The sequence below is a fragment of the Watersipora subatra genome, chromosome 1 (genome assembly GCF_963576615.1).
Source record: "Watersipora subatra chromosome 1, tzWatSuba1.1, whole genome shotgun sequence".
Taxonomy (NCBI): domain Eukaryota; kingdom Metazoa; phylum Bryozoa; class Gymnolaemata; order Cheilostomatida; family Watersiporidae; genus Watersipora; species Watersipora subatra.
Window position 1 is genome coordinate 73,470,019 of NC_088708.1, and position 12,386 is coordinate 73,482,404.

Sequence of the window (12,386 nt, forward strand, 5' to 3'; positions counted from 1 at the left end):
AAAAGTGCAGATAATGTACATAAACCCTAGGCTTAGAAGTTTAACAGTTCCTTAGAATTATAAAGTAGCCTTTCCAGTAATAGTAGAGCAGGAACATGAACTTATCTTTCAGCCTTTTCCTTTGGAGGGTGGGCTACTCAAACTAAGATGTTTTATAGTCAGAAATTTATGCTGAATTTAATTATAATGTTTCTACACCTATGTGTTTGCACATTTCTGAGCTAGAGAGCATTTTCGAAATGGGAGGGGGCAACTCCAAGTTTGCTTGGAAAACCTTACATATCAGACAAAGAAAACTATTTTATAATTTCAAAAATTAATAAATGATTTATTTGAGATTAAGTGAGTCAATTCTCAGCATTCCTTAACCTATGCCAAGGATGCAGCAAAACCGCTTGTTTCACTGTCTTGATTAGTCTGTGAATGAAACCCTAGTCAGAGTGACTAAACTTCAATATGAGACAGCCAAACAGTATTCAAACAGATGGTTGATATTGGAAGAAAAGAGCATTCAATGTGAAATTGCTCAAAAAGTGCTAATCATTGAGAACTTCGATGAGAGTTCAGACTTCTTGTCATTATGCCTGTTATAAAAAGTATTGTAACAAACTCGTTATGGAAAAAGCTGAGAAAAGACATGAGAAGAGACAGAAAGAATGTGATACAACAGCAGAGGTGAGATCAGATATTTATAGCTTTACAAATTCATGATGATTACTCCATGATGATGGTACTTTGGTGGGAGAAAAAGAAAACATTTTCATTTTTGTCTGCACATTTTGTGAGCAGCAAAATTAACTCTTTGCAGTTTACATGACTTGTTATAGCCTACAATTTGGACATAAATTTATGGATAAATTACTTGTATGATCCTTCCTTGGTTTTTTGCATATGACCACACAAACTACGCTAGATATGGCATGCTGTACTATGCAGAGATGACTAATCTGAAAGTATGGCGTAGCAAGGTGTATGAGGCTCTTATGAAGAAGGGGTATTTTACTTATCAATCACGACATCACGGTCCATTCAGCTCTATCGCTTGTGATCAATCTATTGAGTAAACAGTTAAAAGAGACTCAAAGTCTCACGGCAGAATCATAGGGTTTAACAGGAATCACCGGCCTCTCAATGCTGGACTCTATCTCACCCAGAACGAACAGCTGTGCATGCAGACGTGAAGAAGATGCTAGTGCCTGGTGATTCGGATGCAGCAAGTTATGAGATGCGTGAAAAGGCATGGAAGGCTGATGAGGAAATGAGGGAAGTCATGAAAGACTCATAACAGCAACAATAAATCAATTTGCGTTTCAAACCACCAAGCTAGTACATATTACCAGTGGTGCAAAAGCCTCCATTGAAGTGAAGCAGGATCTTGAAATGGCAAATGTGATAGGAGAGAAACAGCTTTCAGAATTTGTCCAGAGGAGGTTAAGCACCCAAAAGATTGATTTCAATGCATCCATCAAGTCAAACAAGCTCAAAACCTTCCCCACATTACCATTAGCTAAAAAAAATCAAAAGAAAAAGTCCTAGCGTGTTCACACAGACTGTTTGAGAATTTGTTAGTGGTCAGCCAACAGCGTAACTTGGATTTAAGAAAAGTGTTATCATTCTCTCTTGACAACATCAGCTGGTCCCTGGCTAACTCTGATGACTCTATATTGAATACTGCTAAGTCGGCTCTGATGGCTGCTGTTGAGGAAGATGCTGATGATCAACCATCAATCTATGTTAACCAGGATCAACTACCAGTCTTTGACGCTGTTGTGGTTGATGCCATGGCCGAAATTCAGACCTTGAAAGCTCCTCCAACTTTTGGCGTGGTTGCAAGTCAGCTTTTCCAACGGATAGTTAGTATTGCAAAAGTATATCACACATGTCGTGTGGATGTTGTTTGTGACACATACCCTAATATCAGCATTAAAGGAGGTGAGAGAAGTCATAGAAGTGTGGAAGGAAGGCAGAAAGTTGCTGTGTTTAGTCCGAACTTCTGAATTTCCAGCAGATGGCTCAAACAAGCCTGCTTTAGTGAAATTTTTAAAGGATACATAGAGGAAGTCAACTGTGACGCAGAAACTAGATCTTGTAACAGCTTTTTCTCAAGAATGCCACATGATCAGCTATGACCTTGATGGATCAATCGCTGTATACCAAATAGATAGTTGGACACCAGACCACGAGGAAGCAGATACGCGCATGTTATCACATATCGCAAAGATAATTGAAGACAAACCCAGCTCAAAAGTTCTAGTCAAGTGCCAGGACACAGATGTTTTCCTAAGCTGTCTATCTCTAGTGAATGAGCTGCCATTGCAAAAACCCATTTACTGCTGTGGTAAGAAGCAGTTGAGATATGTAAACAGGCTGTCTGTCTACTGTCCTCACATCCGAATGATGCAAAGCACTGCTCGGGCTCCATGCTCTAAGTGGATATGACAGTGTAAGCGCATTCTATTCCAACGGGAAGATAACTTTCTTCAAGCTGCTAAAGAACAATCTTGAATTCTGTAACACACTGAAATCATTGGGAACAGATTTTGAAGTTGATGGTGCAATAAGATAATCTATTGAGACATTCATATGCAGATTATATAGCGAAGAGACAAATTCCATCAATGAAGCAAGGTATAAAATCTTCTGCTCACCGTCTCGCACATCACAACCAAACCTACCACCCACACTAGATGAGCTAAATCTCCATATATCTAAGGCTGCCTATCAGGTCGCGATATGGAGAAGAGCCAAGCAAATCATCATCAATGTCCCATCCCCCAGCAACATGGTTGGTTTATGGAAGATGGAGAGCTTAAAGCTAGATGGATAACACAACAACCAGCACTTCCTGATGTGCTCGTGGACATGTTTTGTCGATGCAAAACTGGGTGCCAGTCTCGTTGCTGTCAGTGCAACAATACAGATCTCAAGTGCACGGACATGTGCAGAAGCAGCTGCTGTAGCAATAGAAATAAAGAGGATGGAGATGAAAGTAGTGATGCAGAAGACTCAGATGACTGTGAATTAGAAGGTTAGTATTTGAATGGTATTGTAACCAAAGGTGCACTTCATGTTTGATTAGAATGCATACATGTATGTGTCACACCGTATAAAAGACTCACTAATTGCGATTTCACTTGCATAATAAAGTAAACGGTTCAACATAATAAGCATTAATGATGAATATATGTATACTAAAATGTTATATATACATGGTCTAAGTCTTTAAAACTATTTTTCATGTTGTTTTACAGATCTGTAATGATATATGAGTTGCGGAATAACAAGGACAAACTGTAAAGCTGCCACAATATCAACCAAACTGAGAACACATAATATTATATAATACAATTCTAATATTATAATATTTGAAGAATAAATATTTTAATGTTATCAGAATTGATTCCAACTTAGGTTATTGCTAATTATTTAGTATTTATATGCCAATTTCATTATTACATTGTTGGTAGAAGCACATGAAACATTACATATATTTATTTAATTAAAATAATATATTAATTAAATTGCTCAAAAATGAACAATCTGAGAGGTGTAGAAACCAGATATTTGAAATCAGCTCAAAATTCTGATCTAGATGCCACTCTTATCACATAGCCCACCTCCAAAAGGAATAAATCACTTTTTTGACAGCTTTTTGATGCCCTCCTGCTCTACTATAAGTAGTTCGGCAATCTTATAGTCACTCTTACAATAATTATATGACCAGTTGTAGTCGAGATATATCACTAATCCTGGCTAGCCTTCACCATGTATGTTTTAATGTAAGTAATATAAATATTTGTTAACCATGACAGATTGCGCAAAGACTTCACAGTAATTGACAGTCATGTTTATTGGTTTTGCTTTCCTCCTGGTTGCAAGTAATTTTACAAAAACTAACCTTAGGAACAATGACCTATCACCATAACAATAGATTTTTAACTTTACATTTTCTGCGTACATGTAGGTCTATTGCAAGACTCTGGGCTGCAAATATTGTCTTATCTACTCCATTAACACCATTTCATGTAAAATCTAAAAAATCGCACTGATGGTCAATCGTATAAATGCTCAACCTACACATGAGTGGATAACTTCTCACATTTTGATAACTGCGTATGGCGGATTCGTTATTCAGTACTTTTACAGGCTAATGATAAATATAACTATTTCTGAGATGTTAAGAAGATAGCCAAGCGATAGAAAGTGAGCAGAGGAGCATGGAAGGTTTTCCAAATTAAATGAAAACAAATTTTCACTTTCCAAGAAATGACAGATGGCTGAACAATTTGTGTTAATTAAATGGAAGCATAGGTGCCGACTCGTAAACAACTCATGCCTTGTATCTAGACATTATAACTTTATGCAAAAAGCCCTATTCCATTACTGTGAGCGGCGTGAAGTAAAACACAACTCCTGTAAAATGGGTGGCCCACAAAAGGTCCAAGAGATGATACAGGATATCGGAAAGAGGCGTTATTTATACTGGATAGCATGGGACAAGCGACTGTCGTATTGATGGTGCACGACAGAAAAGAGACTGCAGACCGCGGAAACTGTTTATTACAAGTCTAAAGTATCTGAAGCTTGTATAGATTTTGTAATTGTTATGAGTCTTTCTCCGTTTTGTAAAATTTTATTTTACAATTTTGGTAACAACTTGATTATATTTCGCATGTTTATGATGCGCAATAATAGGATCGCTAGAATTTGAACTAGAAGACAAAGTAAATCGAACTAATCCCATCAACAAATGATTTCCATTGTCCAGCTGATTTCCATTGTCCAGCAGATTTTCACTGCCCAGCAAAACATGCCCTGCATCTCGGCATCATACTCTCACATACTAAAGTTGTTAACGACTGGTTACAGTTGTTTTCCCCCTAAAGTGAAAAGTGGGGACCCTGAGCCCTAAAACTGATAGACACCTCTGTATTAGCTAGGGATGGCATTTGGAGAAGTGTGATTAACTATCGTTGGAGTTGTCCCACTGATAACGATAGCTATCGAATTATCAATGAGCAGAGTTCACCGATAGTTATCGCGTGACTTGGCAGCTGGTAAAACTATCGTATTATCGAGAAGATAACTTCACCAGCCAGATGACCAGATCGAGGATTGTGAGAAGCGATGGGAAAAGGAAAAGCTGCAGAAAAAAATCTGCAAAAGAAAACAGAAACTATCTGCAAAAGAAACAACAAAAACTATCTGCAAAACTATTGGGTTATATTCTTTTTTATTATTCAATAACGATATATAAATTTCGGTTGTTTTGATAGGCTAAAAATAGGCAACATTCATATCAAGAAGACAACTACCGACTATCGCAGTTGACTATCGAGCTATCGCGCAACCCTAGTATTAGCTCTCCTTCCAACCTAAACTGCTGTGCCTGCAGCATGAAAAACTTTGCACGCATAATCACCAGATAAAATTACAAGTTTGATTAGGTAAGTATTTTTCAATGTGTATTTTATATTTGGAGCTCTCAGTGTTGTGAATACCGTTTGTGATATTGTAAATATAATGGACTGATCTATGTAACTGCCTTCACCCGTACCACCTCTGAATATTTATGGACAATACAAACTATTAAACTCTCGACATCACATTATGCTCACTTGTTGGATAATACGCTAATAGAGTTGTTAACGTCCGTGACCTTAGCGCGTTCCTTTCATGCACATAAATAAGTTTCTAACACGAAATTCCTACAGACATCCACTCGTGTGACAATCAACTTGTCAAATGAAAGCGATACAAGTTTTTCATAATAACTTTGTGAGGTTTTGCTTTTTAGGATTCCACGGATAACAGAAAAAAATTATATTAGCAAGATATTACTTACCACACTCCCAATATCTCTTTTACCACTGCTGCTCGTGCATAAAGCATTGGTAGCATTTTGCAGTATCTTTATGTATGAAGGACAGATCCATGGAGCAGCATCAACCACTGTAGGTGCACTGCAATTCATCAGCTACATCAATGTTATTGTTATGATATCATAGCTAATGTACTGAAAATAAACAGCATGAAATTGAACTGACTACTCCCAAACTGCCAAAGACCCTGAAACGATGAAACATGAAGCAAATAGGTTACAAGAATTACTTAACAGAAGATATGACAAGTATTGCCAGTAAAATTACAAGGAAAATAGGATTACCATTAATCAAGAGAAGGCAACTTGAAATTATCCCAGCATGATTCTTATAAAATCTTAAAGGTTGACTCGCAACAAAATTCACATTACAGTTATTTGGTACCAAAAAGTTCACCATGCCTTACTCTGCTGTGTTGTAGGTGCCAAATATGTGAAAATGTGATGACAAGCTCTTAAAAGCTTAAAAACGAACAGTTAATCGCAGCCATCATGAAAACGTCATAGTTTGGAATCTTTATTATTTCGATAACCGTACTCAAACATTGTGGTTATTGTTTTGACACGTGATGTTGTCACTTGAAATTAAAGGCCAATAGCTCAATATAAATTGGCTCAATATAAAACGGCTCAATATAAAACGTCTCGTAGCACTAGTTTATGACAAAACACTTTGGGTTCTACCGGAAAGCCCGTATCAAATATAGATGCTCGCTACTTTACAGTTTTGTTTCGGCTTGCTCTAATCATCTAATCGTAATTTGACCGCGTGACCAATACTTCCTGCCAAATAGCACGAACAATTTCTGCAGTATTTTCTGCCTATCACAGGTGACCAACAGGCTTGTCATGTTTACCCGAAGATGATATGTACTCCTTCGAGCTAAGGTTAAAAAATTAAATTGAATGTTTTGGTCCTGAGATATCAATGCTCAAAGTGACATTACAATGATGCTGAAATAGACGCGTAAGGACAGACATGGTTTTATTGAATATGTGAAGTATATTTGTGAGAATATTTCGACGAATGAGGTTGCATGAAAGTGTAAACAGAAGCCATCGTGTTCAACTACGTCCCATTTGAGCCGTTTCTGAAAGTGATTCCAACCTACGGCGTTTTTGTGACGGCTGAGATTAACTGTTTGTTTTTGAGCTTTTAAGAGCTTGTAATCACATCTCCACATATTTTGTACCTACAACACAGCAGAGTAAGACATGGTGAATCTTTTGATACCAAATAACTGTAATATGAATTTTGTTGCAAGTCAACCTCTAACATAGTAGTTGGACAGCAAATAAACCAACTGTTGGCATACTCGTGGTTCACTTATTTTAGTACCATGTCTGGTGACTGGTAGTTGAAGAATGTCATGTGATCTACTGCTAACACCATTGAGTGGAAGCTATCCTCATACCTTGCTATACATGGCAGCAGGTTAGCAGCCAATAAAATAAGTCACAAAGCCTGTAGCAGCTTTCAAACACAAATATTCTGCAGCTTTAAAATTAGCGCAGATCTGAAGATAAAGGGCTGCCAGCGCGTGTCACTAACGAGTACGTACAAACCTGTCGCAGACCCAGTAGTCTGAAGGTATATTTGCAAGGTTTAACCGAACTGTCAGATATGCCTGTTGGTCTTCATCTCTTTGTTGAAGTAACACAATGATCTCTTCTTTGAGATAATGATCAAAGTCGAGCACCTTATGGATTTGACATCTACAATCAGTGAATTGAGTACATTCACATCAATTTGACAGTAAGAATATTAGCCAATAGAGGCGATGCATTGCGGTGGGCCTTCGGCTGAGAAACAATCGGTGCATACAATCCCAATTGTATACCAAATATGAAACAGCCTTTTAGCATACATGTGTAGAGCAGACACCAAGACAATGTAAGGTAATATGGATGCCAATGGTAACTTATCGTGTTATCTTTCACTACTCCCATGAAATTAGGAGTACGTATACTAAAATATTGCATTCAACTTTTCTAACTATTCAGTCAGATAGCAATGCAGATGAACGCACGCTCACACCGCACGCTCACACCGCACGCTCACACCGCACGCTCACACCGCACGCTCACACCGCACGCTCACACCGCACGCTCACACCGCACGCTCACACCGCACGCTCACACCGCACGCTCACACCGCACGCTCACACCGCACGCTCACACCGCACGCTCACACCACAACCTCACACCACACAGACTACCAATCTACAGCAAATTACATGTATGTGGACACAGGGAGTTTTCTTTGAGCCATTAAGAAATACGAATAAGACACTGACGCCTAATGCTGATATAATCATCACCTAAAAGCTGCAAACTTGATAAGTTAAATGCCAAATAATACTAAAATATTAGAAAGAAAGCGTGAATAGTATTAGCTTTCTAAACTGTGTACAGATATCTACTAGCCTTCTAAGACCAGGACTATAACTACCAAATAACTAGAACCTAAATGCATCGGAGTTTTGGCAGCCTTTAGCCCTGCTTAACGTACCTTAACTCAGTAGGTAGAAAGTAACAAAATAAACTTTTTTGATGACAATTTTTTGTCTATAAATTAACTTTACTTTTTATCTAAGTAAGCTTGATTAGCCAATGATGAAACTGCATTATTCTCTTTTATTATTATTCTCTCTTATTATTATTCTCTCTTATTATTATTCTCTCGTTGACTGCTAACTGAACTAGTACTTAGCAGAAAACAACCTGTTGTAAGTGAAATCAAACAGAAGTAACATATCAGTATTTTGAAGTTTGCGTTGAATAACAATCTTGTCTGAGTGGATTAGATTTATTTTTGTGCGAAACAGAATGTGAACTCTAACTTACCGGCAACCTTGAAAGCAAACATGAGTAACACATAGTTATTTGCTACTATTATAGTTATCATACATTTATTCTAGAAATACCGAAACTTTGAGTAAAATAAATTATGACAAGCTAACGGACAACTACACAATTTTACTGCAAAAATACATAAAAACTTATTTCAACCATTTAAACTAAAAGCATGGGTTTGTAAAATGAATCTTTTTGAACAGATAACATGATACTACAAAACATTAGGAGTTGTCTTCTTTTTAGTGCTTTTGCTTACAAGTCAAAAGGCGCAGCTAACACACATCAAGTAAGCAAGCTGTGCCAAGCTACTGCAAATAGATGTGGTGGTACGAAACAACTGCATAAGCTAAACACTTCACTACAAAACAATTCCACTGCAGCAATAGACGTTCATAAATATTCACAATGTTCTTTCATAAAAATTATTAAAAACGGCAGGAACAAGCACTTAGCTCCTCAAACATTGAAACTGCCATGAGAGCCAAAGGAGCACATGCAATGCAGGAAAAAGCTGCCAAGGCAGATAACCTCATCCCTGTATGTGAACTGAATGATGCCTTTCTTCTAAATGGCAGAGCTGAATGGATAAAGAAATAACTGTTTAGGCTATACTGATAACATTATTATAGTGGTATTAACTAAAAACTTTGTGTTACCAATGAGAAGATTTCCCTAACAGAAAATCAACATACTCCATGGAAAACTATGACGCTCCATTCAATGACAGCATTGGAACTTAACAATTTCAAAAGACAAATCAATGACAAATCGATATTTTTATATGATTTCCTGTGATGATCTTTGGTTTTATTTTAGATAATACAATAGCAAACTACTGGCATGCCAAAATTAGGAATAAAATAATAGTAATGTTATAACTACTATCTATAAAACAAGAACAATATTATAAATACTTTGCACTTTTTGTAATGCAATACATCCAAGCGAAGACACAAGAGGATTTCCTTTGCGCTGAGTGTGCAGTCAGAGGCCCTAAACCCTGTCCTCGCACAAGGATTAACTTCACTAAGTAGCACTGATCTTGCATAGCTCAGGAGCCTGGCAACGAAGGTAAGCGATGGTCAGCCATCAAACAATTAGTAGTGAGATTGGCTGTTTTAACCCAACAAATTGCAGACGAGTTGCGACTAAAAAAGCAAGCCTTCGCTGGACTGGTAATACTGTCTCTAAAGACATGCTTTCTGCTCCAAATGTTTTCGATGATGTGAAACTGTGCGACTGATATAGTCATTGTGAGTCTATATGATCTCTTGAGTTCCCATAGAATTGATAGCTGACTCAAGCATGAATATTTGAAGAGTTTATCAAGCAATTGCTCGAGGCTAGGTATGTGTGGGCCAGCCTGGCAAACATGGATACAGATGACCGCCACTACGTTACAGCTCGCTAGATATGGGCCAAACAAAGGCATGGCAGGTGAACAAAGGAGTCTGATAGATTACACGCGCAAGGAGATAAAGTTATCTCCTCTTAGATTACATCATTACGCAATTTGGCTTATCAGGCAGTAAGTCAAATCTTGGAATGGACTAGGAGGCACCTGATTATAGCGCAGCCTCTCAGCTTGTCTAAACTCTCAGCTTGTCCAAACTCTCAGCTTGTCCAAACTCTCAGCTTGTCCAAACTCTCAGCCTGTCCAAACTCTCAGCCTGTCCAAACTCTCAGCCTGTCCAAACTCTCAGCTTGTCCAAACTCTCAGCCTGTCCAAACTCTCAGCCTATCCAAACTCTCAGCTTGTCCAAACTCTCAACTTGTCCAAACTCTCAGCTTGTCCAAACTCTCAGCCTGTCCAAACTCTCAGCCTGTCCAAACTCTCAGCTTGTCCAAACTCTCAGCCTGTCCAAACTCTCAGCTTGTCCAAACTCTCAGCCTGTCCAAACTCTCAGCTTGTCCAAACTCTCAGCCTGTCCAAACTCTCAGCTTGTCCAAACTCTCAGCCTGTCCAAACTCTCAGCTTGTCCAAACTCTCAGCCTGTCCAAACTCTCAGCCTGTCCAAACTCTCAGCCTGTCCAAATTCACAGCCTGTCCCAACTCGAATGTCTTCAGTGGAGTTTTCTGGCTAGCTATTGAAGCTAGACTATATGCATGGAACTAAGCACAAGCCTTTCTACGCAGAAAGAACACAACTACTCGACACCGATTTAATGGCGCCGGCAATCTAAGCAGTTTCTTAACGGGTTGAAGCTATTAGGCACAGCTATGGCAATGACAAAAGAGAATATCATGCAAGTGCAGTGCAACACAGAGTGGTTTTATCTGTGTGACTCACCATTTGAGGTCATGATTTGTAGGTAGATGGTGGTATGTAATGTATATGCATCATGATTGTTAGTTAGTTATCACGAATAATGTTATATGATCTATGCAGAGAAAAACCAATAACAGCAATATTACAGGGAACTTAGACCACTAGAAAAATATATCGATCTACCACATAAATGCCTCTCTTGCAAATGAAATACCATTGAGACAAGACATAACCAACAGCAAGGAAGTAAATTTGATGATAAATTTGGATATTTAATGAATACAGCACAAATGAATGAGACGAATGAATGAGACGAATGAATGAGACGTACTTCCACACTGATAGAAAACATTGAAATAGCCTTGTGCTTGATTAGTAAAGTGTTTCAGGTTAGGAAGGGACTGTCTTGTTTTATTGTTTTTTGTTTTTTTGTTCTGTATTGGTTTTTTGTTTTATAACAAATTACAAAACTAGATAAGCTTTGGCCTGAATATTAGGTATTTAAAAGAATCATACATTTGAATACGCTGCACATTTTACAGGCACTACTATTCTGGCAACTTATCTGTAAGAGCATCAAAGTTGTGATAGTAATTGTATATATTATAGAACATGGTGTCAGTGTTAAAGTGCATATTTAAACCAGCCCAAAAGACCGTGTGATAGTTTTAAATAAGGCAACTCCTCGTTAGGTGCGGCAATTAATTTCAGTTAAACTGTACGACCATATATACTACTGTTATTAGTTAAACTGTACGACCATATATACTACTGTTGTTACGGTTAAATTGTACGACCATATATACTACTGTTGTTACAGTTAAACTGTACGACCATATATAATACTGTTGTTACAGTTAAATTGTTTGACCATATATACTACTGTTGTTACGGTTAAACTGTACGACCATATATACTACTGTTGTTACAGTTAAACTGTACGACCATATATAATACTGTTGTTACAGTTAAACTGTACGACCATATATACTACTGTTGTTACAGTTAAACTGTACGACCATATATAATACTGTTGTTACAGTTAAATTGTACGACCATATATAATACTGTTGTTACAGTTAAATTGTACGACCATATATACTACTGTTGTTACGGTTAAATTGTACGACCATATATACTACTGTTGTTACAGTTAAATTGTACGACCATATATAATACTGTTGTTACAGTTAAACTGTACGACCATATATACTACTGTTGTTACAGTTAAACTGTGCGACCATATATAATACTGTTATTACAGTTAAATTGTACGACCATATATAATACTGTTGTTACAGTTAAATTGTACGACCATATATACTACTGTTGTTACGGTTAAATTGTACGACCATATATACTACTGTTGTTACGGT

The 12,386-nt window shown here is 37.6% G+C and overlaps 1 protein-coding gene across 1 annotated transcript in view; it reads right to left on the reverse strand.

The window, feature by feature from the left end:
* LOC137391375 (anaphase-promoting complex subunit 4-like) overlaps positions 1-12,386 on the reverse strand; it is a 48,131-nt gene that overhangs the window by 138 nt on the left and 35,607 nt on the right. Inside the window, exons 17-18 of the mRNA XM_068077834.1 lie at positions 7,448-7,597; positions 5,846-5,963 (exon numbers count right to left, since the gene is read on the reverse strand). Coding sequence (XP_067933935.1) covers positions 5,846-5,963; positions 7,448-7,597 — 268 coding nt within the window. The remainder of the gene's footprint in view (positions 1-5,845; positions 5,964-7,447; positions 7,598-12,386) is intronic.